This window comes from Myxocyprinus asiaticus, chromosome 38, assembly GCF_019703515.2.
Source record: "Myxocyprinus asiaticus isolate MX2 ecotype Aquarium Trade chromosome 38, UBuf_Myxa_2, whole genome shotgun sequence".
NCBI classification, from domain to species: Eukaryota; Metazoa; Chordata; class Actinopteri; order Cypriniformes; family Catostomidae; genus Myxocyprinus; species Myxocyprinus asiaticus.
The window spans coordinates 9,916,822-9,944,806 of record NC_059381.1 but is presented as its reverse complement, the minus strand read 5'-3'; the positions used below and the strand labels follow the sequence as shown (position 1 = coordinate 9,944,806).

The window sequence follows — 27,985 nt, the reverse complement described above, 5'->3', positions numbered from 1 at the left end:
ACGAGTAACAGCAAGATAGCGGAAAACAAGTCGAGAAGATGCTGGACAACTGGGCATCTTTGACCTGATCCAGAGAGTGAATAAATGCGTTTTTCATTTAGGGTACTATTTTGAACATTTGTCCTACACTGTGCCAGGCTGAAGTTTTAAAAAAAATGATGGAGGAAACTGACAGATTTCAAGTGCCACCGGTTAATCCAGAGACGAAGCTGCTGGTAAGTGCGACTGACTCTCACTACATGGAGGATAACACAGTGTACATTACGAGTCGTGGAAATGACATTACTGGGAGTGAGTGATAATAATAAATCTGTATGGGAGGACAGATTATAAAAGCTGATTTAAATAACATAAGCAAACATAATGCCTACAGAATGTCATTTTTAATGTCGTTAACTGCAACGCGAAGTGAAGCTCAATCAACGGTATCTTGTTTTTTTTGTGTGTGTGTGTGCAGAGAACATATATGATGCGTTTGTTTATGTAACTTGACTTCAGCTAATAATAATGTCATCCATCGTATGTTTGGTCTAACCTAAGATGGCCCACAAATATTACCATATGTTAGCCAAATGATCGTTTGGGTCATAGTGTTTTTAGTGCAAGCAGTTATGCATCAGGGCGTTTCCTATTAAGCGTCAATGGAATTAAAATTTCGTATAAATTATATATAATTGTGACGTTTCGAACGTAAGATGACGCAACAATGACAGTCCCTCCTTGTTGACAATTACTGTAATTTTATGTTCACCCTTCTTAAGGAGTCTCTCATACTATACAATCTATTAAACTCATCAACAATGGTAGGAATAGCACATTTCTAAGGTATTATGACCTTGTTTTTCTTTATGATTAAGTATTTCTGTATTTTCTTTTTTTTTCTTTTATTTTATTCCTTTTTATACTTATATTTTATTTTTAATATATTATAAATGATATATCTAGCTGTCACACTGTCATCCATCAAATTTGTATATAAAATGCAGAGTCCATTGAAGTCCAATGCCTTGAGATGAATTGATCTGGTCTGCCAGACAATGGTAAACAGACACAGGCCTACACAGAACAATATGTTTTTATTCAGTTACTAGACCTGTGTTGTCTGGGCAACACATTAGATGTGCTGGATTGGTGAGATATGGCCTGTAGTGTTACTGTCATTCCTTTTTCATTGGCGCCCCACAATTGCCAAAGAGCCAGCTGTTTCTCTATACAACCCAGTGGGCTTTCTCATGCTAATGCATTCTACTGCAGGCAGAACAGCAACATGGCACCTGCTTTTCACACCCGCTTTGTTGAGCAGAATGCTAATTCCTTTTTTAAATTTAAAAGGTTATTGCAATGCATTCTAAAATAATGGGAAGTCTAGTGTATAAGAAATGTGGCTTAAGGAAAACTCTATTAGGCCACATGCTTGTTTGAAAAACAGGAGGGCCTAATTTTAATTTCAGAATGCTCTTTGGTCAGATAAAAGGAGGTCAGCACTAGCCGTGTTTCCATTATCGGGCCAAATGAGGGAGTGCTTGTGTGTGCCAGGGCCAGTTGCGTTGTCACTTCCGAGGCTTCATCGTGTTTGCTCGGTGCTTCCTCTGGGCCGACCGCCAAGCACCTTTGGCCCGCCGATTACCCTTGGGCCAAAGAAGGCCAATTGTGAATTGAGGCGTGGTCAGTGTCAAAGGCGCAGTTTCGCTGAGTCCGATCTCGCTGTCCACCAAGCATAGACCAAATTAAGGAAACAGATGGCAGTTTAGTCTCCACCATGTTCATTTTGAGGGATAGCTAGTCTCAAGAGTCTGATGCCTCAGCTTGAGCTTCTCTCTTGCTTGTGAAATGGGTGGGGTGTGTGATGTTGGCACCAGGGTGGCGTATCAATGGCAGGTTTTATGGCAACGCTGTGGGGCTATTTGCCCAATGGTGTGTCTTGCAGCTTGTGATCCGAAGCTATTCGCACCGGCTGACCCGTTTATAGCCCTGGCTCGCACTGGCCCAATAGTGGAAACGCGGCTATTAACAGTAAGCTGCCACCATAGTGCCTGTTGATTTGTGGTGACTGTTTTGCTAACATCTTTTACTGGTCCTGGAACAATATTGACTTGGTCCTAACCTTAACATTATAGGGATAGTTCACCCAAAAAGAGTGAATTAGCACCTTCATGTTCCATATTGTATGACTTTTTTCTGCTGAACACAAAAGGACATGCCAGGCAAAATTACAGCCTCAGTCACCATTCTCTTTCATTGTATGGAAAAAAGTTGCAATGAAAGTGAATGGTGACTGAGACTAACATACTACCTAATCTCTTTTTGTGTTCCATAGAAGAATGAAAGTCACATGAGTTTGGAAAAACATATGGGTGATTAATGATGACATAATTTCCATGTTTGGGTGAACTTTCAATTTAAACAGAGAATATTTAGCAGAGATGGGCCACTTCTATTAAAATGAATGGGAGAAATTGGAATGCCCAACACGCAACAGATGTAGAAAGGAAGCCCCACCTTACAGGTAAAAGAACCAATCACCTTTTAGATATAGACATTGCCTGTCAATCAACTCTAGAATGTGCATGTGCATTAGTTATACAAGCCAGGATTTTATTTTATTTTTTTGCTTTATCTGAAGTAAAGAACCACAATTTATGATTCCAGTATTGTCAGATTTTACTGCTGATTTTAATATGTTCTTTGATCGTAATCTTTACCAACTGTTTTTGAGATTTTGGTGTTCCCCGATTCAGGTAGATAGGAACTGCACTTTCATGACTGGAAATAACTTCCCGAGAGCATTCCAAAGATGGCCGCCAGTGGACTGACTTGTTAGAAAGACTTTGATTTAACTACCTGTAAAATCAAAAGGATGTGACTTGTTGATAAGAATGCTGTTCAAGCTACAACCCCAGTGCTAATCCTATCCCTAACCCTAAAATTGGGAATGTTGGAATGTTGTTCCTGGACCAACAAGGATGTTAATCCAGAAATGTATTGTATTTGGGAAAATCATAGTTACCATCACTTTGTACATATAATAATAACATGTCTGAGCAGTCATATAGGCTTTATAGGCCACAGTGCATTAGACCGTAGGCCAACAAATTAGCCTTAATATTGCAATATTTCACACGAATGTCTTTTTTTTATGCCTGTAACTTTACATAGTTAGTACTGCTAGTGGGTTTTGAGGGAGTCTAGCTCTTCTATCTGGGTCAATATACAACCACCAGCAACTGTTAATCACTGTATGGTTCATGCTATGCTGTGATTGGTCCAATGTGCAACTTGTCAGATAATCCCACCAAGCTTTTTTATTGGTTCAGCCATGTCAGCAACCCAGTAGCCCATCTTCATCTTCTAACCTACATTACAAAACTGCCATATTGACAAGACATGGACAGGGCAGAAGGATCCTGGAGTTCGGATCACAAGGTCAACCATGTATATAGACATGAATCTACAGTATGTCTGGTATTAAAAGTTGACCTTCTCATTGACATCCACTGAAACTGAAAGTGGCTGAACATTGAGAGATTTATTTCACATTAGAGCTTCAGGTTTACAATATAATAACCAAAGCTCAAGGGTTCACTAATCCTGGTTGTTAATTGGTTTCTATTGATTTGTGTGCCTTTGATCAAGACTAGCTTTAATGTGTTTTAGTCTTGAGAGTTCCAATAGATTTCTGATCACTGTAATCTTGGATTCTGTAATAACATACTAAATCAGTTTAAACCCTAAACAGAGATTAGTGTGGGATCAGTTTGGGCTCAGTATTGCTTTGAGGCATCACTCCACTCTGCTTTGTTTTTCTCATGGAGACGTTGGATACATTTCACAGGTAGTTGTACATGGAGCCTGTGGAATATGCATGACTTTGATGTTGTGGTCTGCGGTTTTGGTAGTCTGTGTATTTTAACTATGGTTGACTGGAAAACTCAATACATCAGCTTACTCATTGGACACCCGTGTAGGCCAAAAGCAGAAAGGCACAGATAGTGTTTTATTTTTAGATTATGTTGATATGCGAAGGCTTTATTTTAATTAATTAATTATATTTATTTATCACACATTATACATTTGCACATATACAGTGAAATTCTTTTTTTCACATATCCCAGTTAAGCTGGGGTCAGAGTGCAGGGTCAGCCATGATATGGCACCCTTGGAGCAGATTGGGTCAAGGGCCCAACAGTGGCATCTTAGCAGTACTGGGGCTGGAACCCCTGACCTTCTGATCAGTAACCCAGAGCCTTAACCGCTGAGCCACCACTGCCCTCTAGCTTTGAAGATGTTGGGTTCCCGATGCTCCAAACAATGAAAATTTGCCTACATAGTGGTCCAGCAACTCCTTCAGACCGTGATAAATGACAATGTACTTATGCTCAACATATGATTTGATGCTTTTAGAGCTTGAGGGCATCATGCTGGGCTATTACCCACAATCCCCTGCTGGTATCTTTAGCTGGTGCTGTGCTTAAAGGGTTTGTAAGAACCCTGCCAGGCCTACAGCTGGCACTATGCCACGACTGAGCCAGTGGGCAAAGAGGTTTCCTTTATCAACAAGGCTGCTCCCTACTTACAGAGTGTTTTGCTATAGGCTAATTCCACTATGCTTGTGTGTGTTTTTCAAGAGGATTTCTTTGTGATATGACTAGTATATTCTCTACATCCCATGTTCCCAGGTATTAGCATTATTTAGTCACTAGCAATATGAGCTAGTAATGTTTGTCTTGTTTGTCCAGAATGTGATATTGCCTTTCGCTGAGGGTAGAATTACTTTATGAGCCATTAAGCATGTTTACATGCATGTTCTTACACTGATTATGCTTCATAAGCGACAATGTGTAAGACCATGTTAATGGTTTACGATGTTCTTTTATTGGGGATGGGGCAAGGTAATAAATGATTTAAGCTAGCAAAAACAATCGGCACACATAGATTTTGAATCCAATTTCGCGTTGCATGTAAACACCTTTACTGGCGCTTTTGTTGACTTATCCAGTGTGCACAGTTTTGTGCGCAAGCCTGTTTACATTTTGACCATGTCCTATCTCTTGACCAGCTATTGACTGGAGTTTGACGTATAGGTTAATCATCTGGTGTGTCATGAGAACTGCACCAGGATTGTATCATTTCTGTAACTGCACGCCTCATAATGACAGCCCAAAGAGTCTCAAGTGGCCTCATGGACTGTCTCCAATGAAGTCAGGCTTTTTTTAGGTCATAATAGGCGCTCTGTTGGCTGAGGTGGGGTGGGTGTGCTCCCAACATTTCCTTCAACAAGCTCCCTCTGTTTCTCCCAATTCCTGGTGATGTCACAGAGCGCTTAGACCCTTCATATTGAGGACTCAAGCAAAAAAAAAAAAAACATGCCTGGTGTCTTGCGAGCCAACTATGCATGGAGAACTGTATGTCTTGCGAGCCAACTATGCATGGAGAAATATATGTTACTATAACAGCCAGAATCTCTTTTTGTTCCCCTCATCCATTTCTCCACTAAGCAGCTGTGCTGAAATTATGGTGCAGAGAAGATCGATTGATCTTTGTATCTGTATGTCTGTCTGTGTGGCAACACCAAACAATAGCTACAGCAGCCTAGAAATACCTAGAAACCAGCCAAGACCCTCCCAAGACCCAATTCCTAGCAACCAGCCAGCCATTAGGTTTGATAAGATCTAATAGGGTCTGATGAGGTCTTATTCGGTCTGATCTAATTTAATCTAATTAACATTTTTTTGAATGTTTTTATTTGAAGGAATAGTTCACCCATAAATGAAAATGCTCTCATTATTCACTTACCCTGATGCCATCCTAGATGTGTATGACTGTCTTTCTTTAGCAGAACGCAAATTAAGATTTTTAGAAGAAGACAGAGCTCTGTCAGGTCCTTATAATGGAAGTAGCCTACACGGGTGCCGGCACTTTGACAGTCCAGAAGTAACATTTAGGCAGCATAAAAGTAATCCACTCTAGATGATCAGTGAATGTCTTCTGAACTGAATTGATAGGTTTTGTAAGAAACAAGTAGATAATTAAAACGTTTTAATTTTAAATTGGCGCTTCCATCCAGGGCTCTGATGCTGTTGATATGAGGGAGCTCTCGCATGACGTTCATTCTTCTGCTGTAAATAAGCACCACTTCCGAATTCTCGCCTGAACTCATCAACATGCTTACGTCAAGCTTTGCCTCAGGAAGCACTTTTTAAAAGTTAATAACGTTTTAATTATCAATACATTTTTTTACACAAACGTATCGATTTGCTTCAGAAGACATTTATTGATCGACTGGAGTCGTGTGGATTACTTTTATGCTGCCTAAATACAGTATGACTTTTGGACCGTCAAAGTGCTGGCACCCGTGTACTTCCATTATAAGGACCTGGCTCTTCTTCTAAAAATCTTCATTTGTGTTCTGCTTAAGAAAGACAGTCATACACATCTGGGATGGCATCAGAGTAAGTGAATAATGAGAATTTTCATTTTTGGGTGAACTATTCCTTTAACGGAGATATATCTAAGCCAGTAAATTGGAAGTTTCTGACTGCAAGGGTCATCTTGCATCTTTCTTAGTTCTTGAAATCCAAAAGTCATTGTAGCACAGCTGTGAAAGCAACTTGGAGACTTTTTGAGAGAAATGTATTAAAAGGATTCGTTCCACTGACAGCGTGGCGACATTGTGCAAACTCTGTTATTTTACTCAACCCCAATTGAATCAACACCCTTGATACTTGCCCTGCTTCAACAGATGCGATTATTTACAACAAATCTGTCTTGCAGTCAGCTTTTCACCAGCACACTGAGCATGGTAGGATAGGATGGGGGGAGAGAGACCCTCTCCCATTACATTGATTCAAATTTAGGAGGGTTTTATAGATTTGCACTCATATAAAGGATGATGGATCAAGATGGTTGAACAGTCAATTAGTAGTAGAGGTATGCACAGGCCTTAAAATGAAACCCGACCTGTACCCGAGACTCTGTGGCCCAACCCTACCCAGCATGAATGGTACTGTCAGATTTTAAGCCAGAACCCGACCCAAAATCGCTCACTGTCTTTATAATTTTCATTAATTACAAACTCGAACCCGAAATCCTACTTTAAAAAACTGACCTGAACCCGGCCCAAAACCCAACGTGTTGCAGACCTCTAACTAGTAGTCCAATAACTGGCTAGTCAATTAGTGAGGTCTAGTTTATTTAACAAATTTTCTTAGTTTTTATATTTTTAGGAATCTTGTCCAATCAAACGCTTTAGAGAATGAGAATGCACCCTCCCCTTACAACAGTTAAGCGTATCTGGCTAACTGGCGCTGATCACGCTTTCGCAGGGCATTTCGAAGGGAGCACAATCCATGCTGTAGTTCAAACAGAATTTCCAATAAGAATCTCTTTATTATGTTATCACCTTGTTATCACCTTTCAGCTACCTGAAGCTCTCACAGTGGAGGGTAATTGTCTTCAAAGGGAATAGGGCATAGGGATAATCACTTCTGAATGGGACGCGCCAACGCGGGAGCTGGATACGAGGAAATTTGAGTATTTCTGTAACTGCTGATCTCCTGGGATTTTCACACACAACAGTCTCTAGAATTTACTCAGAACGGGGCCAAAAACAAAAAATATCTAATGAGCGGCAATTCTGTGGGCGGTAATACCTTGTTGATGAGAGAGGCCAACAGAGAATGGCCAGACTGGTTTGAACTGACAAAGTCTACTGGTAACTCAGATAACCACTCGTACAATTGTGGTGAGAAGAAGCTATTCTATCTTAGAATGCTATTCTGAGATGCGGGTTGGTGCTGTTTTGGCGGCACGAGGGGGACCTACACAATATTAGGCAGGTGGTTTTAATGTTGTGGCTGATCGGTGTATATTATCTTTTACTCGCTTGTTTCTCATTCATCTGCATTAGACTTGCACAATGGCTCCAGACTCCTCGTAAGCAAAGACTGCAAAGTTCTGTCTGTGTTTTTGGGCTGGTTATGGATTAATGTTGTCAGTTCGATCATTGTTCAGTTTTCAAGCCTTTGTAAATCAGGCCGGAATTGAGATCGCTTCTCAAGTTTCCCTAGTAAGTGGATCTGACATGGGCAGCATGTTGGAAAGGGGCATGTGTGTGTGGCTGAAAACGAAAGCCTATTGGCTATTTTTAAAAATGGGATAAGTCGTTCAACATGTCCCGCCCCCACTTCCTTTTTCAGTTGGAAATACATCAAAACACCAAATCAAACTGTGCCCATCAAGGCACTTCATGGGGATTTTAACTCTTACATCTAGCATCTGCCCATGGAAATGTAGTGTTGCAAATAGCTGATAAGTATGACTGTGTTTTTGTCTTCAGGACCCTGCAGCAACGTCTAATTTGGAGGCCGACTCAAGCACGAGGGAACCTGAGTCAGTCGCTATCAACTACAAGCCCTCCCCGCTACAAGTAAAGATAGGTGAGTGGCTCTTTTCGGTGATCGATATTCCGATATTATGTGCCTATTTTACACAATCAGTACATTTTTTTTATTTTTTTTATTTTGCCCTCAAATGCAACCAAAATATAATTTGATTATTTTATTCAGCTCTCTGTATGCACATTGGGACATCCACAACAAAATAAGATACTTCAGATGTTGAAAAAAATTATACAGATAAATAATATAAAAAATAAAGTCACACACAAGTGATCATCACTCGTTTGATGACAGCTAATTTTTCAGTTTAGTCCAATTCAAAATACTTACATACCCATGACTTGTTTCCAACTATCCATGCTATCTGTTGTTTTCTTGGCTACAACTTCCACAGTTAACTGGGCTAAATGTTAGTAAGGGTGTTGATGTGTAGATGTGTAAAGTCTTATAACTGATGCTAGTGCTGGGCAGCAGGTGTTTCTCTTTCCCTCATTAGTGCTGTTCAGAATGTCGGCGTTGTCAAGATGTTTCACATGATGGTTGAACTGCTCCATGGTACTTTTAAATAGCAAATTCTCATGTAAAATTAAAATGGGTCGCATGTGCAACGATATCGATGGAAGCCTGAATTAATCGCACATGTGAGCTGCTCTGCGTTTGTCATGTGAGCTCACGTTTTAAGGAGTGCCCAGTTGATGCACTCGCATGGATAACAGAGCAAAATTTGGCTTCAAAGTGCACATCCGTGTCCCACAGGAAAAGCATATTTAGTGCTTATAAAGTCAAATGAATGTAATAAGGTTGCTTCATCGCCTGACAGAAATGCGTACGGATGTGGCTGACATGAGAGAATTAAAATAAAGGTACATCTTAAACAAATTTCTATATCGATATTTACGCGTTGTATCGATAACATTGGATCGTTGGTCATGGGATCGATGCATCGTTACACCCCTAATACACCACACACACACGCACATGCACACGCACACACACACACACAAACACAGAGGCCACTGCATGGAAATCAAGTACTGACTTCACGCCTAAAGAAACTGTTCTTTGGCTAGAGAACTACTCAGAATACATATTACTGTATATGAAAAGCCTGTACTCACAAAGCATACTAAAACTTTGCATGTTGCCATGACATTGACATCGTATTCTAGATATTAAGCTAGATTCAAAGGATTTTGATGGCTCTTAAATTGTAATTCGAATAATATTGCTTATACTTAGGGTTAGAGATTTGGGACATACTTTAAATAAGGTGTCTTTAACTACTATGTACTTAAGCATTTGATATAATGTACTTACTATGTACATATGTGTTGTTGCATTGTACTTACATTTAATTACATCTGAAGTTACACTATTAAATTTAGCCTAATCCTAAACCTAACCCTACCCCAATCCTTAACCTAAATCTAACCCCTAACCCTAACCCTACTCCTAAACCTACTTGAACCTCAACCTTAGTAGCAGTGAATGTGAATCTTTTGAGAATTTAGCAGAACAACATGTAGTTACTTAAAGACACCTAATATAAAGTGAGACCGAGAATTGAACAACCCCCTAACCTAGGGGCCTGGGTAGCTCAGCACCCTGACTACCACACCTGGATTCGCAAGTTAGAATCCAGGGTGTGCTGAATGACTCCAGTCAGGCTTCCTAAGCAACCAATTGGCCCGGTTGCTAGGGTGGGTAGAGTCACATTGGGTTAACCTCCTCGTGGTCGCTATAAAGTGGTTCTCGCTCTCTGTGGGGCACGTGGTGAATTGTGCATGGATGCCGCGGAGAATAGTGTGAAGCCTCCACACGCGCTAGGTCTCTGTGGTAAGATTAGAAGCATATTTCGCGTAAATGAAGTGCAGGACACGAGATGAATATAATTGAATTTGCATTGGTGGGCTGAAATTTTGATTGAGCAGCTGCCAAAAAAATGTCAATGCAGAAAAAAACATATATAGGGACCAGAATGTAGAACTCTAGTATACAGTTTTTCGAAGTTGGACCAATAGAAAACAATGTTTAATTTCAGATATATAATGGATAATTTGCACATCTGATGTCATTTCCATCTTGCCTGATAATTTTCTTTTCACAGAGAAACAGAGAGAGCTGGCAAGGAAGGGGTCGGTAAAGAACGGAACTGTGGGTAGCCCAGTCAATCAGCAACCCAAGAAAAATAACGTCATGGCCAGAACAAGGTGAGGCATGTACAATGTGCCTACACAAACACTAACATAATTATCCACCCTCATTTTCAATTTGAACTTTGAGAACATAACCCCACTAATAGCTTTCCAAAGAAACCTTTGTGGATAGCAACACCATACATGATTGCATTACTGTACAATTTTGCAAAATAACAACATTATAGCCTTATAATAATGACTGGTTTGGTTAATACATGAAAAAAATTTGAACAACAACAACAACCTCAAATCGTAAAAACACTAGCAGAGGGGTTTAAATCAAGGCTGTACTGTCTGTGAATATTAATCAGTGTTAATGCAGTCTTTGTGAAGACCTCTGCTGCCCCACCGGTCCCTTGTGCCCTGTCAGGATTAGTGGACCCGTCCGCAGGCCTGTTTAAAGCACAGCTCTAGGTCTGTAGATTATCTCCACACAGGCCTGTTTATGCTTTGATAGCCTAAGGGTCACAGAATTACTTATGCCTTTGTCCCAGAGACGAAGAACAAAAAATGTCTAGCGTGTGCGTCTCTGGCTAATGGAAAAGAGGTTTGATGGTGTTAAACTGAGCCATATTGCTTTTTATTTGCAGTTTCCATTGCTTTTAAAATGAAAAGTTAGCAATTGTTATTGCTCCTTCTGACATTGAAGTAGGGACCTGAGTCATATCTTTGGAGGTAGGCAATCTTTGGGGCTAGTAAGTAACCACCAAGAACACCCTAGCACTTTCCTAGCAACTAGGATGGGAAATGTAAGGAATTTAATTATTCCGGTTCCGGTTCATCTAACGATTCCTTAATTGTTCCATTTAACAATTATTTGACTATATTTGAGGAAGAAATATTTGAAAATAAAAAATGCAATTCTCATTTATTTCCCTTAGCGGTCCGTTACAAAATGATGAGATGACTTCATATTTTAACAGAAAAGATTCTTGCAAAAGGTGTTTATATAGACCTTAATTAAGATTCATTATTTGTTGTAAAATACCACTAATTACAACAAAATCTCATAATGTGTATCTTAAAATACACATTTTTCATATCTGCAACCATCCAGTAATTACTCTGATTTAAGTCTCAGGAGCCTTAATGGTGCTGTAAGTGATTTTTTTTCATAGAAAGGTATGCAAAAAATACTCCCTGAAAAATATTAATGAAATAAGTGTTGTGTGTTGAAATAAGACATCTCACCTGTCTCTGTGACAGCACTAGACTCTGTAAACGGCAAATAAAATGTGTCAGTGGGCCACGGACAATGATGCTTTCGACCTGTTAATCATTTTACGCGTTCTCATAGTATTGTAGTTGCAGCGAATTATTGAGCCTTACTGCCATTTTTAAGCCATGTTGTTCATAACAGTTGTCTGGTGGCGCTATGTTGCTGCTGTTGTTTTAGACAACCGTTTCTGCACGATGTCGGTCCCAATAATGCTCATTTGTTATCTTTGGAGTGTGTGGTTTTGGAACTTCTGATATCGCTTACAGCACCTTTACACATAATACAGTTACAGTTCTGTATATAACCGGCTGATAAGAGTCATTCATTTGGGAGGAAGTGCTGTATGTTATGTGGTGTCGATTCAAAGACCCGACTCATAATTGTTTGGGAGTCATTCGTTCACGCTGTATACTTTGTGCTGATTCAAAAGTGGTGTTTCAGCGCCGCTGAATGGTAGCGCTGGAAACACTGTCAAAGTATTTTAATACAGTGTTCCATCGGAGTTCACGTGACACCATGCAAGAGGTAGACCTGTGAGACACGAGCTCTGCGAACTTTGCTAGTTTTTTAATTATTTTCATGTTATAATCTGGTGAGATTCGAAAGACCTAGTTACATACTTGTTCTTTGAGGTAAACATGGCAAAGAAGTCAAAATCCTCAGACTCTGGAGACATTAAAAGACACTTACGTGTTCAAGCTGAGGCCTCTGATGGGACTGCGGACCGGGGACAGGATTTGGAAAGCGCGTCGGGAGATGAAATTCAGCGTCAACTGTCCAACATCTCGGTAATGCTGACGAAGGTTGTTGCTGACTTGGAGGATCTCGCTGTTATACGTCGATCGATTACGGCGATGGAAACAAAATTCTCTGAGTTGTTTACAAGAGTGACAGAAGTTGAAAAACGAATTGATTATCTTGAGTCATTGGAAATGGAATTATCCGCTAATCCTCCCGCGTCCAAAACAGATTTGGAATTAATTTCTGAAAAACTGGAATATTTCGAAAATATGAGCTGAAGGAATAACGTGCGAATTGTTGGAATTCCTGAGCATGAAGAGGGCAGAGATATGGTGAAATTCCTAGATGAGCTTTTCCCGAGTCTGCTCGACATAACAGGCCACAAGCTGGAAATCGAGCGAGCTCACAGAGTCCCAGCTCGAAGATCTGGTGAGGGAGATAGGCCTCGATCCATTCTGGCCAAATTTCTGAAATCATCCGATAAAGATCTTGTGTTGGGCCAGGCGAGGAGTAAAGGGAAGCTTTCTTGGAAGAACCATAATATTTTCTTGTTCCCGGACTTTGCAAATTCAACGAGAGAAACGCGATCGGTTCAGGGAATGCAAGAAACTCTTACACCAACAGAAGATCGCCTTTGCATTGATTTTCCCGGCCAAACTGAGAATAGAAACAAAGAATGGTCGCAAAGTATTTACATGTCCAAAACAGGCACTCTCCTTCATAAATACATTGGAGTAAGCCATTTGATGTTTCTTATATTAGTGGACTGCCTCACGGTTGAGAACCTCTATTATCTGAGGAAGCTGGGTGCCATTTTTGTTTCTTTTTGCGCTGGCTCCGCCTAGCGGCTGGAGTTTGTTTTGTGGCATAACTCCAAGAAACTTTTGCATTGACAGAAGATTTTTTTTTACACTGAAGCTCCCGGCCAGATCGTGAATGGACACTATGGATGACCGCAAAATGTCTACATGCTCACATAAAGGACATCTTTTATAAAGTTGACGGGCTGAGTAAGTTATGGTGTTTTTTTGCGCTGGCCTCCGAGTTAGTTTGGCTCTTGATCATCCGAGGAACCGGGATGCCAGTTTTGTTTTTCGTGCTGGCTCCGCCTAGCGGCTGGAGCTTGTTTTGTGGAATTACACTACTTCAGGACAGTTGTGGTTAAATCTGTTTGTTCTTTGTGCTTATGCCTCCTAGTAGAATAATTACCTCATCTGCTGGACTCATAACAGCTGGCTCACTGAACAGTTGTTTGTCTGTCTGAGGAAACTGAATGGCTTTATATCAGCTGGAGTTTATTTTGTGGAGGAACACACCTTCAAGACAGTTCTGTGAATGAATCTACATGTTTTTTCTGTTATTCTGCCTGTTTTACAAAGTATTTTCTGTTATGTAATTTTGCCTCACAAAATTTGTGCAGAAACACCGGACTTGAATAATCCGATGGCAAAGTTGTCACGGGGGTTCTCACATGCGTACATGGACTCTTTGAGTTTAGAGGGATTGTCGCCAGTTGGCGCTGTCATGCGCGGGGTTAATGCGCACGTTTATCTTTTTTCTGTTTGTTTTGCTTGGGGGGAAATTTGGGGTTTGATTGTTGCATTAATAGGGAATGTGGTCTGTGTAATCTTGTTTTTGACACACTCATTTTTTTATTTTTTTATTATATCAATATGTCAAATGTTAATATGAATAAGTTGTCTCTCTCCACATGGAATGTGAATGGGTTGGGGCACCCTATAAAAAGAAGGAAGGTTATTTCTTTTCTTAAACGTAAGAAATATGATATTGTGTTTCTTCAAGAAACACATCTTTCCCCGCAGGAAGCTGAAAAATTTGGTAAGATATGGGGTGGACATGTTTTCTTTAGTGCTGGTTCAAGTAAGAGCAGGGGAGTCATTACACTGATAAATAAGCATCTACAATTAAAATGTCTTAAACATATTAAAGATAAATTAGGAAGAGTCATTGTAGTTTTAGGAGAAATTCAGGGGCAAAGGTTGATTTTGGCTAATATTTACGCACCTAACGTTGATAATCAGGGCTTTTTTATAGATCTTGATGGGATGTTGCAAGCTGTTGGCATCTCTCATGACATAATATTGGGAGTAGACTTCAATCTTTTGATGGATTCAGTCCTTGAGCATAGTGAAGCAAAAGTGTGTAAGCCTCCTAGAGCAACATTGATGATTCACAGGATGTGTAAAACTCTTGGTCTGGCAGATATCTGGCGACTTTTGAACCCATCTGGTAGGGATTATACATTTTTTTTCATCAGTTCATAAGATTTACTCTAGAATATATATTTTTTTTGTTATCTAAGTCCCTCATTTCATCTGTTGTGGATTGCTCAATTGGAAACATTTTAGTCTCAGATCACGCCCTGGTGAATTTAGAGATGTTGCCACATACAGAGAAAAAGAAATCTATAGTTGGCGCTTTAATGTATCCCTTTTGCAAAATCCTGATTTCCAACAAATGTTAAAGACTGAAATCAATGTTTATATGGAGACCAACTGGTCCTCAGTATCCTCTGTGGGCGTGGCTTGAGAGGCACTTAAGGCGGTTCTTAGGGGTTGGATCATACAGTATGCCTCATTCATCAAAAACTAGAACTCGTGGAGTTGGAAGGAAATATTAAAAGTGCCGAGGCAGAGCTGAAGCGCCGAATGTTGTCTGATGGTCTCAGAGAATTGACCCGATTGAAATACAGATATAATACTATTTTGTTGCGGAAAGTGGAGTTTTGGTTGTTCAGGGCAAGACAGTCATACTTTGAGTCAGGGGACAAAGCAGGGAAGCTTTTGGCTAGATATATAAAGCAGAGAGAGTCTTTTTCTACCATTCCCTCAGTGAAATCTGCTGGTAGTGAAATTTTTACCTCGGCCATTGATATTAATAATGCCTTTAAAGAATTCTATCTTGATCTCTATAGTTCCACGTCTTCATCTACTGATGAAGATATTAGAAACTTTGTGGAACCATTAGATCTTCCTAAACTGACGAATGAGCAAAAAATTCTCTTGATTCTGAAATAACCCTGGAGGAACTTGACGAGGTAATTAAGTCCCTGCCTACAGGCAAGGCTCCGGGGCCAGATGGTTTTGCCGCTGAATTTTTTAGATCTTATGCTACAGAACTGGCTGCATTTTTGTTAGAAGTTTATACTGAATCATGAAAGAATGGAAAGCTTCCTCCAACCATGACACAAGCCCGGATCAGTCTGATTCTTAAAAAGGACAAAGATCCAAACGAGTGTAAAAGTTACCATCCAATTTCCCTGATCCAGCTAGATGTAAAAATTTTGGCAAAAATTTTGGCTAACCGATTAAGTAAAGTTATGACATCTCTTATACATATAGATCAGGTGGGGTTTATTCAGGATCATAGCTCTTCTGATAATATTAGGCGTTTCATCAATATCATGTGGTCAGTGGCGAATGATCAGACTCCAGTCGCTGCCATCTCACTTGACGCCGAAAAGGCATTTGATATGGTAGAATGGGAATATCTTTTTAAGATTTTGGAAATGTATGGGTTCGGGAGTACGTTTATTGGTTGGATCAAGTTACTTTATAGACACCCTATAGCAGCAATACAAACAAATGGATTAATTTCAGATTACTTTACTCTGGATAGGGGCACCCGTCAGGGTTGCACTCTTTCCCCATTATTGTTCTGTCTTGCCCTGGAACCATTAGCAGCCGCGATAAGAAAGGAGGATGATTTTACAGGGGTGGTGGTACCCTAAACTGTGTATTAATAAGTCCCCTTTTTGCTGGACAGAATGGATTGAGAAGGGAGTTGCTACGCTGGGTGACCTGTATGAAAATGGAGCATTGAGATCCTTTGAAAATATTACAAACCGGTTTGGGATTCCCAGATCTCAATTCTTCAGGTACTTACAGCTGCACCATCTACTTTGTACCATCTTTGGGTGTAGTTCACAGCCCCCTAAAGCTGCAGACACTCTTGAGATGGTACTAGCGGCTTTTGGAAAGGGTCACAAGGCTTCAGCATACTATTTCTGGCTAATTCAGAGTCTAGGGGATGGGGTTTTGACATCTCTCAAGAAGCTATGGGAGAAAGACTTGAATTTAGTACTGGAGGATGAAGAATGGGGTAGAATTTTAAAAAATGCCAAGTCTATGTCTAGGGATGCAAGGATGCGCCTCATTCAATTTAAGATTCTGCAACGTTTTTATTGGACTCCCTCTAGATTGCATAGGCCTGGTCTTAAAGATACACCCATCTGTTGGCGATGCCAATCAGAGGATGGGGACATAGCCCATGTTTTTTGGTATTGTACTAAGATTCAAGAGTTTTGGTCGAGGGTTCAGAGTTATGTCTGTGAGATCCTGAGCACTCAGATTTCATTCTGCCCCAGACTTTGTATTTTGGGTGGGCAGGGGTTAACTTAATGAACACACACGTTAAAAACTGGGTCTTTACCAGTGTGATGATCGGCAGGAAAGTGATCCTTGGGGGATGGAAGTCGGCTGGTGCACCCTCATTTCATGAGTGGTGCACCGAATTGGGCACAGTGGCGGCCTTTGAAAAGATGTCGCATAGGCGGCTGGGCAGCTTGGGTGCCTTTGAGAAGAAGTGGGGCACTTATTTGGCCTTCTTGGAGGGTGCCAGGGAGGAACAGTAGAGAGGGACAGTTTAAATGGTGTGTATGTAATTAATTGATGTGTGGAACCCTTTTTCTTTTTTTTGGGGCAATTTCTTTGTTTTTTTATGTCGGAGTATTTTATTTATTTATTTTTTTTGGACTGTCTGCTTGTATGTGTGTCTGTTGTTATTATACGGTGTCTGACCACTGGGATGTGTGTTGGGTGGGTGGGTGGGGGGGAAGGAGGGAGGGAGCAGGGTATATTTAGTTGAAAATTGATTCTGTTTTTTCATGTGCTGTTTATGTTGATTTGTGTGTGGAATCAATAAAAATTGTTAATGACAAAAAAAAAAAATACAGTGTTCCATCTGTATCTGCTGAGGAATGTACATTCAAAACCCCTTAAAGGGAACCAGAAGTCATGAAAATCATTCGGTTCCCTTATGTTAAAAAAAATTATAATTTAACCAGTTCTGAATAAGAACCGATTCTCGGTTCCCAACCCAACTAGCAACATGCTAAAAACTACTCAGAACACCTTAGCAACCACATAGCTACATGCTGGCAACCACCCACATCGCCCTAGAATTGTGGTGGCAACTTTTGCATGGGCAAGCATCGTTTATATGTTCTAATTATTTAAAATCAAACGCCTATTTTTTTAGGGTTACTGGTTGTGATAGTCTTATATTTCTGCCAATACTTGGCTATTTTGCTCATTATAATAACCTCTTGGTCAACCAAAATAATTGTGCTACCAACAGCATAAATGGATAATGGATAATGCACATTTTCAAACATGTTTGGTTGAATTCTGAGTAAATACTGTGTAAAATGAATGCTCTTTTGCTTAAACTGTATTGTACAGTACAACCTACATTTTGGCATTTTATTGGCCATCTGCAACACTGATCTCTAGATATTAGTATCAGCCATTGAAAAACCCATATCAGTTGTTAGATCGTTTCTGGCAGATGATACAATCAAAGCGATATGACATACGTCTTTCTACATTCATCAACATAGACATGGGCCATACATGTTTGATTCACTTTGTCTAACACTCTTGTCTACCTTTCCTCATTGCAGGTTGGTTGTCCCTAATAAAGGCTATTCATCCTTAGACCAGAGTCCAGATGAGAAGCCTCTTGTAGCACTTGACACAGACAGGTATGACACACTTCAGATTACTATCCCTAAAAATGAGATTCATTATTGTCTGGGAAGTGGTGTAGAAATTTGTTGTGGATATTTAAGAATGTTTCAGTACAAGAGCAGGATTAGAATTCATAAAATGACAAGAGCTTAGAAATAAATCCTCTAATCAAAGTTTTGTGCCATTCTTCGAGCAGCCACAATGGTAGCCATTTCCATCTCAAAAGAAGCTGACATTTAATCAAAATGCCAGCTAATTTTGATACAGCTAAAGCTGGTGCCTTGCAGTCTGGTGTGAGAAATTGACATGGCATAAAAGATTTAAAATTAACGTGCTTCACTGAAAGAATATGTTTTTGAGGCAAAGGGAGACCCTTAAAGAAATATTTTGGGTTCAATACAAATTAAGCTCAATCGACAACATTAGTGGCATAATATTGATTACCACAAAAATTAATTTTGACTTGCCCCTGCTTTTCTTTAAAAAAAAAAAAAAAAAAAAAAAAAAGCAAAAATCTGGGTTCCAGTGAGCCACTTACAATGGAAGTGAATGGGGGCCAATCCGTAAATGTTAAAATACTCACTGTTCCAAAAGTATAACCACAAGACTTAAACAATATGTTATGATTTTAGTGTGATAAAATCACTTACCAACCTTTTCTGTGTAAATTTAAAGCCAATTTTACAACTTCGTTGCCATGACGATGTAATGCCAACAAACTCTAAAACCCTAAAATGACTGTAAAAACAACGATTTAAACAACTTTACATCTCAAATAATACATAAGGTATAATAGACAAATTCATATAAGTGCTTTTATAAAATTATAAGCTTCACATTTCTGCCTTTTTCAACCCTTTCAAAAATTGTCCCCATTCAGTTCCATTGTAAGTGCCTCACTGTAACTTTGATTTGCTTTTTAAAGAAAAGGATGGACAAGTCGAAATAATTTTTTGTGGTAATCAACATTATGCCACAAATGCTGTCGATTTAAGCTTAACTTGTTTTGAACCCGGTCTATTCTTTTAAGCATTGGAAAAATGAATCAACATTTTGCATCCTTTTTTATGTCAAGCCTCAAAAGGATGCAAATTCACCATAAAAATCTCATAAAAATAGTCTGCATGATTTGTATGTTATATTCCAAGTCTTCTGAAGCCATATGATAGTTCTGTGAGACCAAATGTATGTAATTATTCACATTGGCTCGCACTGCATACACTGTTTACATTTACTAAGCCTATTAAACATGCATAGTAGTTTAAGCATCGGCGAGAATTTTCCGTGAATAATTATGTATTTTATGATATTGCCCCTTTAAACTAGGTTACGTATATACTGGACTAAATTAAGTGCTTTTAGTGCAGATTTGCCATTAAGAGTCTCTTTTTGGCCATGATTTCTCTTGGAATCTGTTTTCAAGAATTCAGCCATTAAGAGTTGGAAAATCAGGAAAACATGTTTGTTGACAAAAGTCCAAAGCACTTTGGATCATCTGTATCATTTGTGCAGTCTGCACCCTTCTGTAATGAGATGCGTCACAGTATCTGTTCAGTCATAATAGCCTGGTTGCTGTTTGGTTCATATGATCAGGCACAGTATGACAGTGTCTCACACGGATGGGTCTCTTAACTTAATGCTTTCTGTGCTGCCAGCTGTCTAATGCATCTCTGTGACCTCAGCTGCCTACAACTGTGATTAAGTCATGTTTTAGGTCACCCATCCTTCATTGTGTATCTCTGTCTGTTTTCGATTCCAGCCTCAGTGTTTCATACTGTATGTAACACTCATTGTCTGACAGAAGTCAGTGTGTACATTTAGAGCAGTTCTCTACTGGTAAGCTTCTGGACCCAGATTTTACAGTTAGTTGTGACCGGAATCAGGTCTCTTAGACTATGATATGGTCTGTGACAGGCAGTTTTGGCATAACTATGCTCAGGTTTAGAGAAAACTGTTTTTTGAGGATAAGGGCATGTCAAAAAACCTGTCCATGTTGGGATCTGCCTAATTTGTCTAGCCTCTACCAAGTGACAGATGAATTTGTGCTAAATTGACCCTTCGCTAAGCCCTGCCTTAAAAGTGTTTCTGACCAGTCCTGTCTTAGCAACTGTTGCCGGGGCCATCGTTACTCTGACATGCATTTGCTATTTTCCAATGAGAGCCTACGGGAGTAATGAGTAATTGAATAGTTTTAAGCTGGATTTTATTAAATTAATCTGAAAAATGTAAAATACGATGTTGCCGGGTCACTTTTAATAGTGACACAAGGTACCCAGAGAGGATACGCGCAGAGCGTCAGTTACCATAGAGTTTGATTAGATGCACAGCCTTTGGCATCAACAATAAAGAGCCCGATCTCATAAATATGTGACTGTGTTGGGATTTTTGCTAAGTATTACGTGGCTCCTTAAATTTATCGCAGCAGTTCAGAGTTGAAATGTCCACTGAGTGGCGCTAAAAGCGAGTTTAAATTTCCCCCAAAGAGATGAGGCTTTTAAGGTTTATTTTCTTTCTAGTTTTAAATCAACAAACCTACCTTAAACCTAAACCTTACCGAAAGTGTCATAAAAAGCAAATGTGAGATGAAAAATGTAAATGTAATGCTGAAGCAATCACGTCGTTTTGTGGTGCTTCTACATGACTCTTTCGACTTACATTTTGACTCGCGTGCTCTTCAGGACTCGTACTCCGGGCCTTTGCATTGCAAGTGCAACGCTCTATCTGATCGCATTCGAACAAGCTTATAAAAGTAGTTGGTTATGTAATGTAAACGCGAATATGTATCGCCTTACAAGTCATGTGCTGTAGTAAAAGTGTTTTGATGTCATAATGTAGAATTGTGTGAGGAACAGAGTGAAAAGTAAGTGTTTATGAACTGATAATCTGTGGTTGTACTCATGAGTTGTGTGAAAGGAATTAAAAGTCATTGTAGTGCCTCTAGTGTTTATTTCTCCTGGAAACTGCTGCGCTATGTACAGCGACCCACGTAAAAATAATTTGGCAAAAATGTAGGTAACGAATTTCTATGAGACCAGGTCGGCAATATATGGGAAGTGTCTTCTCCTCCCTTTTTAAATTTGATAAGCATATTTATTCTGCTGTGCAAAATTATTGTATTGTTTTTATTTCATTAATTGTATTTCACCTATTTTTTCCACTGTTGTCCGTGACCCTATGAGAACCGACCTGCAATGCATTTTTGGGTTGCAACCGATCAGTGATTTAGAACATACACCCACTGTCTGTCACATACTCAGGCGTTCTGTCTCTCAAATGCTTGTACTAGTTCCTGCCAATCTCTTGCAACACTTGCTTTTGCTTATTGGAGACCTCAGCTTCATTAAAGCAAGCCTTTAATTACTGCAGAAATCGGCAGGACGGTTCCAGATTGTCACTGCTGATATTTCCTGATAGATCAATGTGGTTGAAATGCAATCTCCATGTTTTTCTAATGTGATCTCACTCCAGTGCATTTGAGTAAGTCTCACTGTATTGATTGAATGTGCCAAATGTTGTGTATGCTCACTCAGTTGTCAACGTGATTCACAGTCCGTGTACACTCTGGTCTTCATTAATGTCTCAATAGTGTTTATTTGCTTCAGCTGGTTTATGAAATGATTTGGCTTCCTGTAACTGAGTACTGCACTAGCAACGCAAAGTCATGGGTTCGATTCTCAGGGAACACACATACTGATAAAATGTATGCCTTGAATGCACTGTGTTGCTTTGATTAAAAGTGTCTGCCAAATACATACATGTAAATGTAATTTTATCTCAGGTTTGCTGCAGAAGGACAGTGATTTCATTGGACCATAGCTGTTTAGCTGAAACTGAATGTGCCCATATGTGACTGTCTACATTCTATTCTTTTTCAGTGATGATGACTTTGATATGTCCAGATATTCATCATCTGGATATTCCTCAGCCGAGGTGAGATGTCTGAGGGACCAGGTATTTATGCCTTGAAATAATGTCACTTAACCATTTGACCCCTTTTCAGACATCATCACCATCTCATAACCTTAAACTGGTATAGTTTTTATTCAGTTAGCTATTATTTTTACAGTCTTTTAATGATGTCGTCATAAGCTGTAGTATAATTATGACAACACATCTCTTATAAAGTAGACATCATGTCATAGATCACCTCCTTTCATGGAATAACACCTATAATTACACAGCTCTGGAATACTTGTTCCAATTGGTTGATCGTGGCATTCCTTGGTCAAATATTTTTGTTCAATGATCGCTAAACTGTATAATTGACTATTGTCCCAAAGCTGTGCTAGTTTCATGTCTCTCAAATCACACCGCTGCCCATTTCTTCTCATTTAATACAATATCTAAAACTCAAATCAATATTGCATGTCCATTGATTGATATATTTGGTATGTAATCGTGTAATAAGCAGGATACAGTAAGTACAGTGTACAGTAAGATGTCCATTATTGCAAAATTAACCCCTTCATGTTTTATTTTCCAATAATGAATGACTGATTGTACATTTACCCATCACATACAATGGCAAGAAAAAAGAATGTTAACCCCTTTGGAATTAGCTGGTTTTCTGCATTAATTGGTCATAAACTGTGATCTCATCACTATCAAAGTAACAAATATAGACAAACACAGTGTGCTTATGGGATAGATCACTAGCTCTCTACTGAAGGAGGAAGCAAGGACCGGGTAAACTATTCAACTTAAGTCTTTATTTTCATACACATTTCAGCGTCACATCAAAGGGTTTGATTTTCAGTAATAAATGCACACACATAGAACTCTGTTTGCTTCTCTCGCTCTCCCTCTGGCGGTCTGAACTGCCATCTTATCCCTCTCCAGCTCTCACTTGTAACACAGAACAGCTGTTAGAGATAATTTCCCAGAGGTGTCAATCCTTACCATTCTTCCGGCTTTGCTCTCCACAGACGTCGCTCAGCCATGCCCACATCACCACAGCTTAAGCTCACAACACACAAACAATTATAATCTTTCATGTCTTTACTGAACACATCCCATTTAACATTAACAGTACTGTGGAAAAAAGTAAGGAAACCCTTGGATTTTAAAACTAGTCGAACCTCCTTAGGCAGCAATAACCTCAACCAAGTGTTTCTGGTAGCTGCGGATTAGACCTAATGTTCAGAAGGAATTTTGGAGCCATATTCTTAGGATGTCTGGTGTGAGCGACTCTCTTGAAGTTATTCCACAGCATCTCTATTGGGTTATGGTCTGGGCTCTGACTGAGCCACTCCAAAAGGTGGATTTTTTTTTTTTTAAGCCATTCTGTAGTGGATGTTTAGGGTCATTGTCCTGCTTCATCACCCAGCTTCTACTGAGCTTCAGCTGGCACACAGCCACCCTGACATTATCCTGTAGGATATCTTGATAAACTTGGGAATTAATTTTTTCCTTGATGATGGCAAACGGTCCAGGACCCGAAGCAGCAAAGCAGCCCCAAATCATGATGCTCCCTCCACCGTACTTAATTGTTGGGATCATGTTTTCATGTTGGTATGCAGTTCCCTTTTTACGCCATACATAGTGCTGCGTGTTCTTCCAAACAATTCAACCTTCGTTTCATTAGTCCACAAAACATTTTCCCAGTGGCGTAGTGGAGTGTCAAGGTGGTCTTTGGCAAACATCAGGCGTGCAGCAATGTTTTTGTTGGAAAGCAGCGGCTTCCTTCATGGTGTCCTGTGATGGAGTTACCATGGAGACATAGTGCGTGTGGAGGCCCACGCTGTTCTCCGCGGCATCCACGCACAACTCACCATGCGCCCCACCGAGAGCGAGAACCACACATTATAGCGACCACGAGGAGGTTACCCCATGTGACTCTACCCTACCTAGCAACCGGGCCAATTCGGTTGCTTAAGAGACCTGGCTGGAGTCACTCAGCATGCCCTGGATTCGAACTTGCGACTCCAGGGGTGGTAGTCAGCATCAATACTGGCTGAGCTACCCAGGCCCCGACACCATGACTTTTTATCCATATAGTATTGTTGGCGGTAACAGTTGGGTCCCCAATATGAATATTGAGGAATAAAAACTCAGGTTTGCAATCAATTGAGAGTTTACTAATTGTTCTCCGCAGTTCCAATAAGCATTACAAGTCAATTGAATCCAGTGGTTCAGTAATACAAAATAAAAAAAGAAGCCACGATTCAGAAATATTCACAAGCAATTATAGTCGTATGCAAATTGAAATAGAGGTGTCACAGTACAACACTTTCTGTGATTCTGATAGGTCACTTACTTCAAACATCTTAGCACTTTACAAATATGGTCTGTTTCCACCTTCGTGCAAACAATCATTAGTTAGCCATAACATTAATCAAGTTCCCATCATTGGTTTTACAGAACTCATGTGCAGATGTCACATGTTATAGGGCACCATAAACAATCCAAACACTGAATGATTTAGACATTGCAACGGGTAGGCGTTATATATTTCCCTAACTTTGGTGGAATGCGGTTTTTCTTTTCACCATCTGCAGAAAATTAAGACAGCATGACAAAGAGCATATACACAAAGCCTACTAATGTACATAGTCACCTAATATGACAATAAAATCTTATCATAACTAAAATCTCTGTCTCTCTCATTCACTTAATAGTGATTAATAAAACTAGAATCAAATGGTTATAGAATAGTTGATTATGTAATAATTATAACAGATACATATGTTTGTGAATAAATGCAGTACAATATAAATGCATATTCTCCAGGAGCCGGGCTAAATGAATAATCACTGTTATTGCAGTCCTGGCATCAGAGTCAGACCCTCAGTCACCTCTCAGTTTACATACATGTTACTTACACCTTATTGTAAAAGGAAAATAGAAAATGTATTAATATAATAGGAATAAATGAGGATGATAAAAGATGAGATATAACTTGTAAGAGTAAAAGGATATTCGAATATTAACCCCTTCACTCCCCCCTTTGTAGACTGGTGTGGGGATCTAAAATCAAACCCTTCAGCATACTCATGAACAGAGATGTTAACCAGTTCCACTGATTCCTTCAAGTCTTTAGATGTCATTCCAGGTTTTTTTTTTTTATTTGAGCATTTTGCAGTGTGCCCTCTGAGTCATCTTGGCTGGTCCTCTTCTAGGGAGAGTATCCACAGTACTAAATCATCTCCATTTATAGACAATTTGTCGAACTGTGGACAGATAAATATCTAAGCTCACTTTGTAACCCTTTCTAGCTTTATGCAAAGCAACAATTCTTGATTGTAGGTCTTCTGAGATCTCTTTTTTTTTTTTGTGAGGCATGTCAGCACGTCCACGTAAGCAGATGCTTCTTGTAAATAGCATACTCAAAATGTTTGAGTGCTTTTTATAAGTCAGAGTAGCTTTAACCCACACCTCCAATCTCGTTTCATTAATTGGATGCCAGGTTTGCCAACTCCTGACTCTAATTTGCTTCTGTGGACGTTACTTGCCTAGGGGTTCACATACTTTTTCCAACCTACGCTGCAAATGTTTGAATGATGTATTCAATATGTCCAAGAACAATACAATAATTTGTGTGTAATTAGTTAAAACAGATTGTGTTTGTTCATTATTGTAACTTAGATGAAGATCAAATTTTCAGACAATTTTATACATAAATGCAAGTAATTCCACTGTATCCATTTCTTGCCACTGTATAGCGTTAATCATGTCATAATTAATAACATTGATCAATTATTTTATGATTAACAACTTTGTTTAATCCTGTGCTTTTCCTACAGCAAATAAACCAAGACTTAAACATCCAGCTGCTAAAGGACGGCTACCGATTGGACGAAATCCCAGATGATGAAGATCTGGACCTCATCCCCCCCAAATCCGTCAATCCCACCTGCATGTGCTGCCAAGCCACTTCCTCCACAGCCTGTGAAATCCAGTAGCCCCTTCCTCCCCCTGAACCCCTCCCACCCCATTTAACCCTGTGACTTGAGCTCACAGTTACTACACTCAGCATAGATTAACTACTAAAGAACTTAAATAAACACAGTAGAATGGGTGTTACAATTAATATTACATAGGAAGAAAATAGTGAATGAAAATGCAAAAAGAAAATGTTACTGTCTTTGGTTCCTCCTATGGTAGGATGTGAGTCTTTGTATCATCACCAAAGGGTGCTAGACTTAGGTGGGTATAGATGCGTTGAGGTATACATGAATGCACAGCGTGGCTAAAGGATGCAGCTGCTAAAATATATTTTAAAATGGAACAAAAAAAGTATGACACTACTACAAGTTCCTCAATTTGGAGTGAAAATGCGTACTCTTATATTTACCTTTGTTTGGCTCACACTTTCTGTCGTTACTGCTGACAGATGTTTTCAATTTCAAATAAAAGGGAGTGCATAGTGACCAGGAGAACCTAAATCATTTAGATTTCTCCATATTTTCAAACGTATGTATTAGCGTATGTGCAGCTCTGTAGCAAACACTAATAAAAGGGCATACTCTTGAGATATCCATACATATGACTGATCTCCTTAGATACACACAGAATATGTCATTGTCTTGAAAGGGAATGTCATTGAATAGTTGGAATGTGCTTTACTAATGAAGACTGTCTATATTGATTGTTTACTTGTTTTTCTTTTTTTTTGTGTGTCATGTTTTGATCAGTGTTGCTTGTTGTTTGTGGGCTTATGTAATGAACACAAAGCCACAACGGTTATACAGAACTAAGAGGAACGTAAAACAATGAAGATACAATAATTCATTTTTGAAAGCTTTTTATTTAGAATTGTTGCAATGTCTTCGAAGGGGGGCAAGAGGCTTGCTAACATGACAGAAAATCTGATTTGTGCCAAAATGCATAAAATGCATTGTGTCTTTATTTTGAAAGATGGATTGAGTAAGGAAAGCTTATGGCCAGCATTTTAAAAGATGCCAGAAATTAATTTTAAACTCTGTTAAGTTCGCTCTTTAATGTTCTCATCTTTGCAGTTACTTTAAAGTGAGATATCATTCAATAGGATATTCAATATCAATAGGATACTCTACATTTGTTCATTTGCTGCTTTTCTAATTCACTCTCATTTGATGGCTTTTTAAGAAACCCCTCGAAAACACTCCATTCAAATCACTAAAATGTGTTTTAAATGGATAATTCACCCAAAAATGAAAATTCTCTCATCATTTACTTACCCTCATGTAATCCCAGATGTGTATGACTTTCTTCTGCTGAACATACACAAAGATTTTTAGAGGAATATCTCAGCTCTGTAGGTCTATAGAATGCAAGTGAATGGTGGCCAGAACATTGAGGCTCCAAAAAAGAACATAAAGGCAGCATAAAAGTAATCCATACGACTCCAGTGGTTTAATCCATGTCTTCTGAAGCGATATGATAGGTCTGGTTGAGAAACAAATCAATATTTGTCTTTTTTTTTTTTTTTTAACCATAAATTCTCCTACCTGCCCAGTAGGTGGCGATATGCACGGAGAATACAAATAGCCAAAAACAAAAGAAGAATGTGAAAGTGATTGATTGATTGTAAAAAAAAAAAAAAAAAAAAAAAAAAAGGACTTAAATATTGATCTGTTTCTCACCCACACCTTTCATATTTCTTCTGAAGATATGGATTAAACCACTGGAGTCGTAAGATTTACTTTTATGCTGCCTTTATATGGTTCAAAGTTCTGGCAG

General features: G+C 39.3%; 1 protein-coding gene across 2 annotated transcripts; it reads left to right on the top strand.

The window, feature by feature from the left end:
• The first annotated feature begins 2 nt into the window (after window positions 1-2).
• On the top strand, window positions 3-27,880 carry LOC127428412 (protein FAM219A). 2 transcript variants are annotated; one of them, XM_051676765.1, is made up of 6 exons: window positions 3-215; window positions 8,336-8,435; window positions 10,504-10,606; window positions 18,259-18,339; window positions 22,201-22,255; window positions 26,068-27,880. In XM_051676765.1, the coding sequence occupies exons 1-6, from the start codon at window positions 156-158 to the stop codon at window positions 26,224-26,226; spliced, it is 558 nt and encodes a 185-aa protein (XP_051532725.1). In that variant the 5' UTR covers window positions 3-155; the 3' UTR covers window positions 26,227-27,880. The 2 variants fall into 2 exon arrangements, with proteins under 2 accessions (XP_051532725.1, XP_051532724.1); XM_051676764.1 differs by having other exon boundaries at window positions 22,201-22,276.
• Window positions 27,881-27,985: the final 105 nt, after the last annotated feature.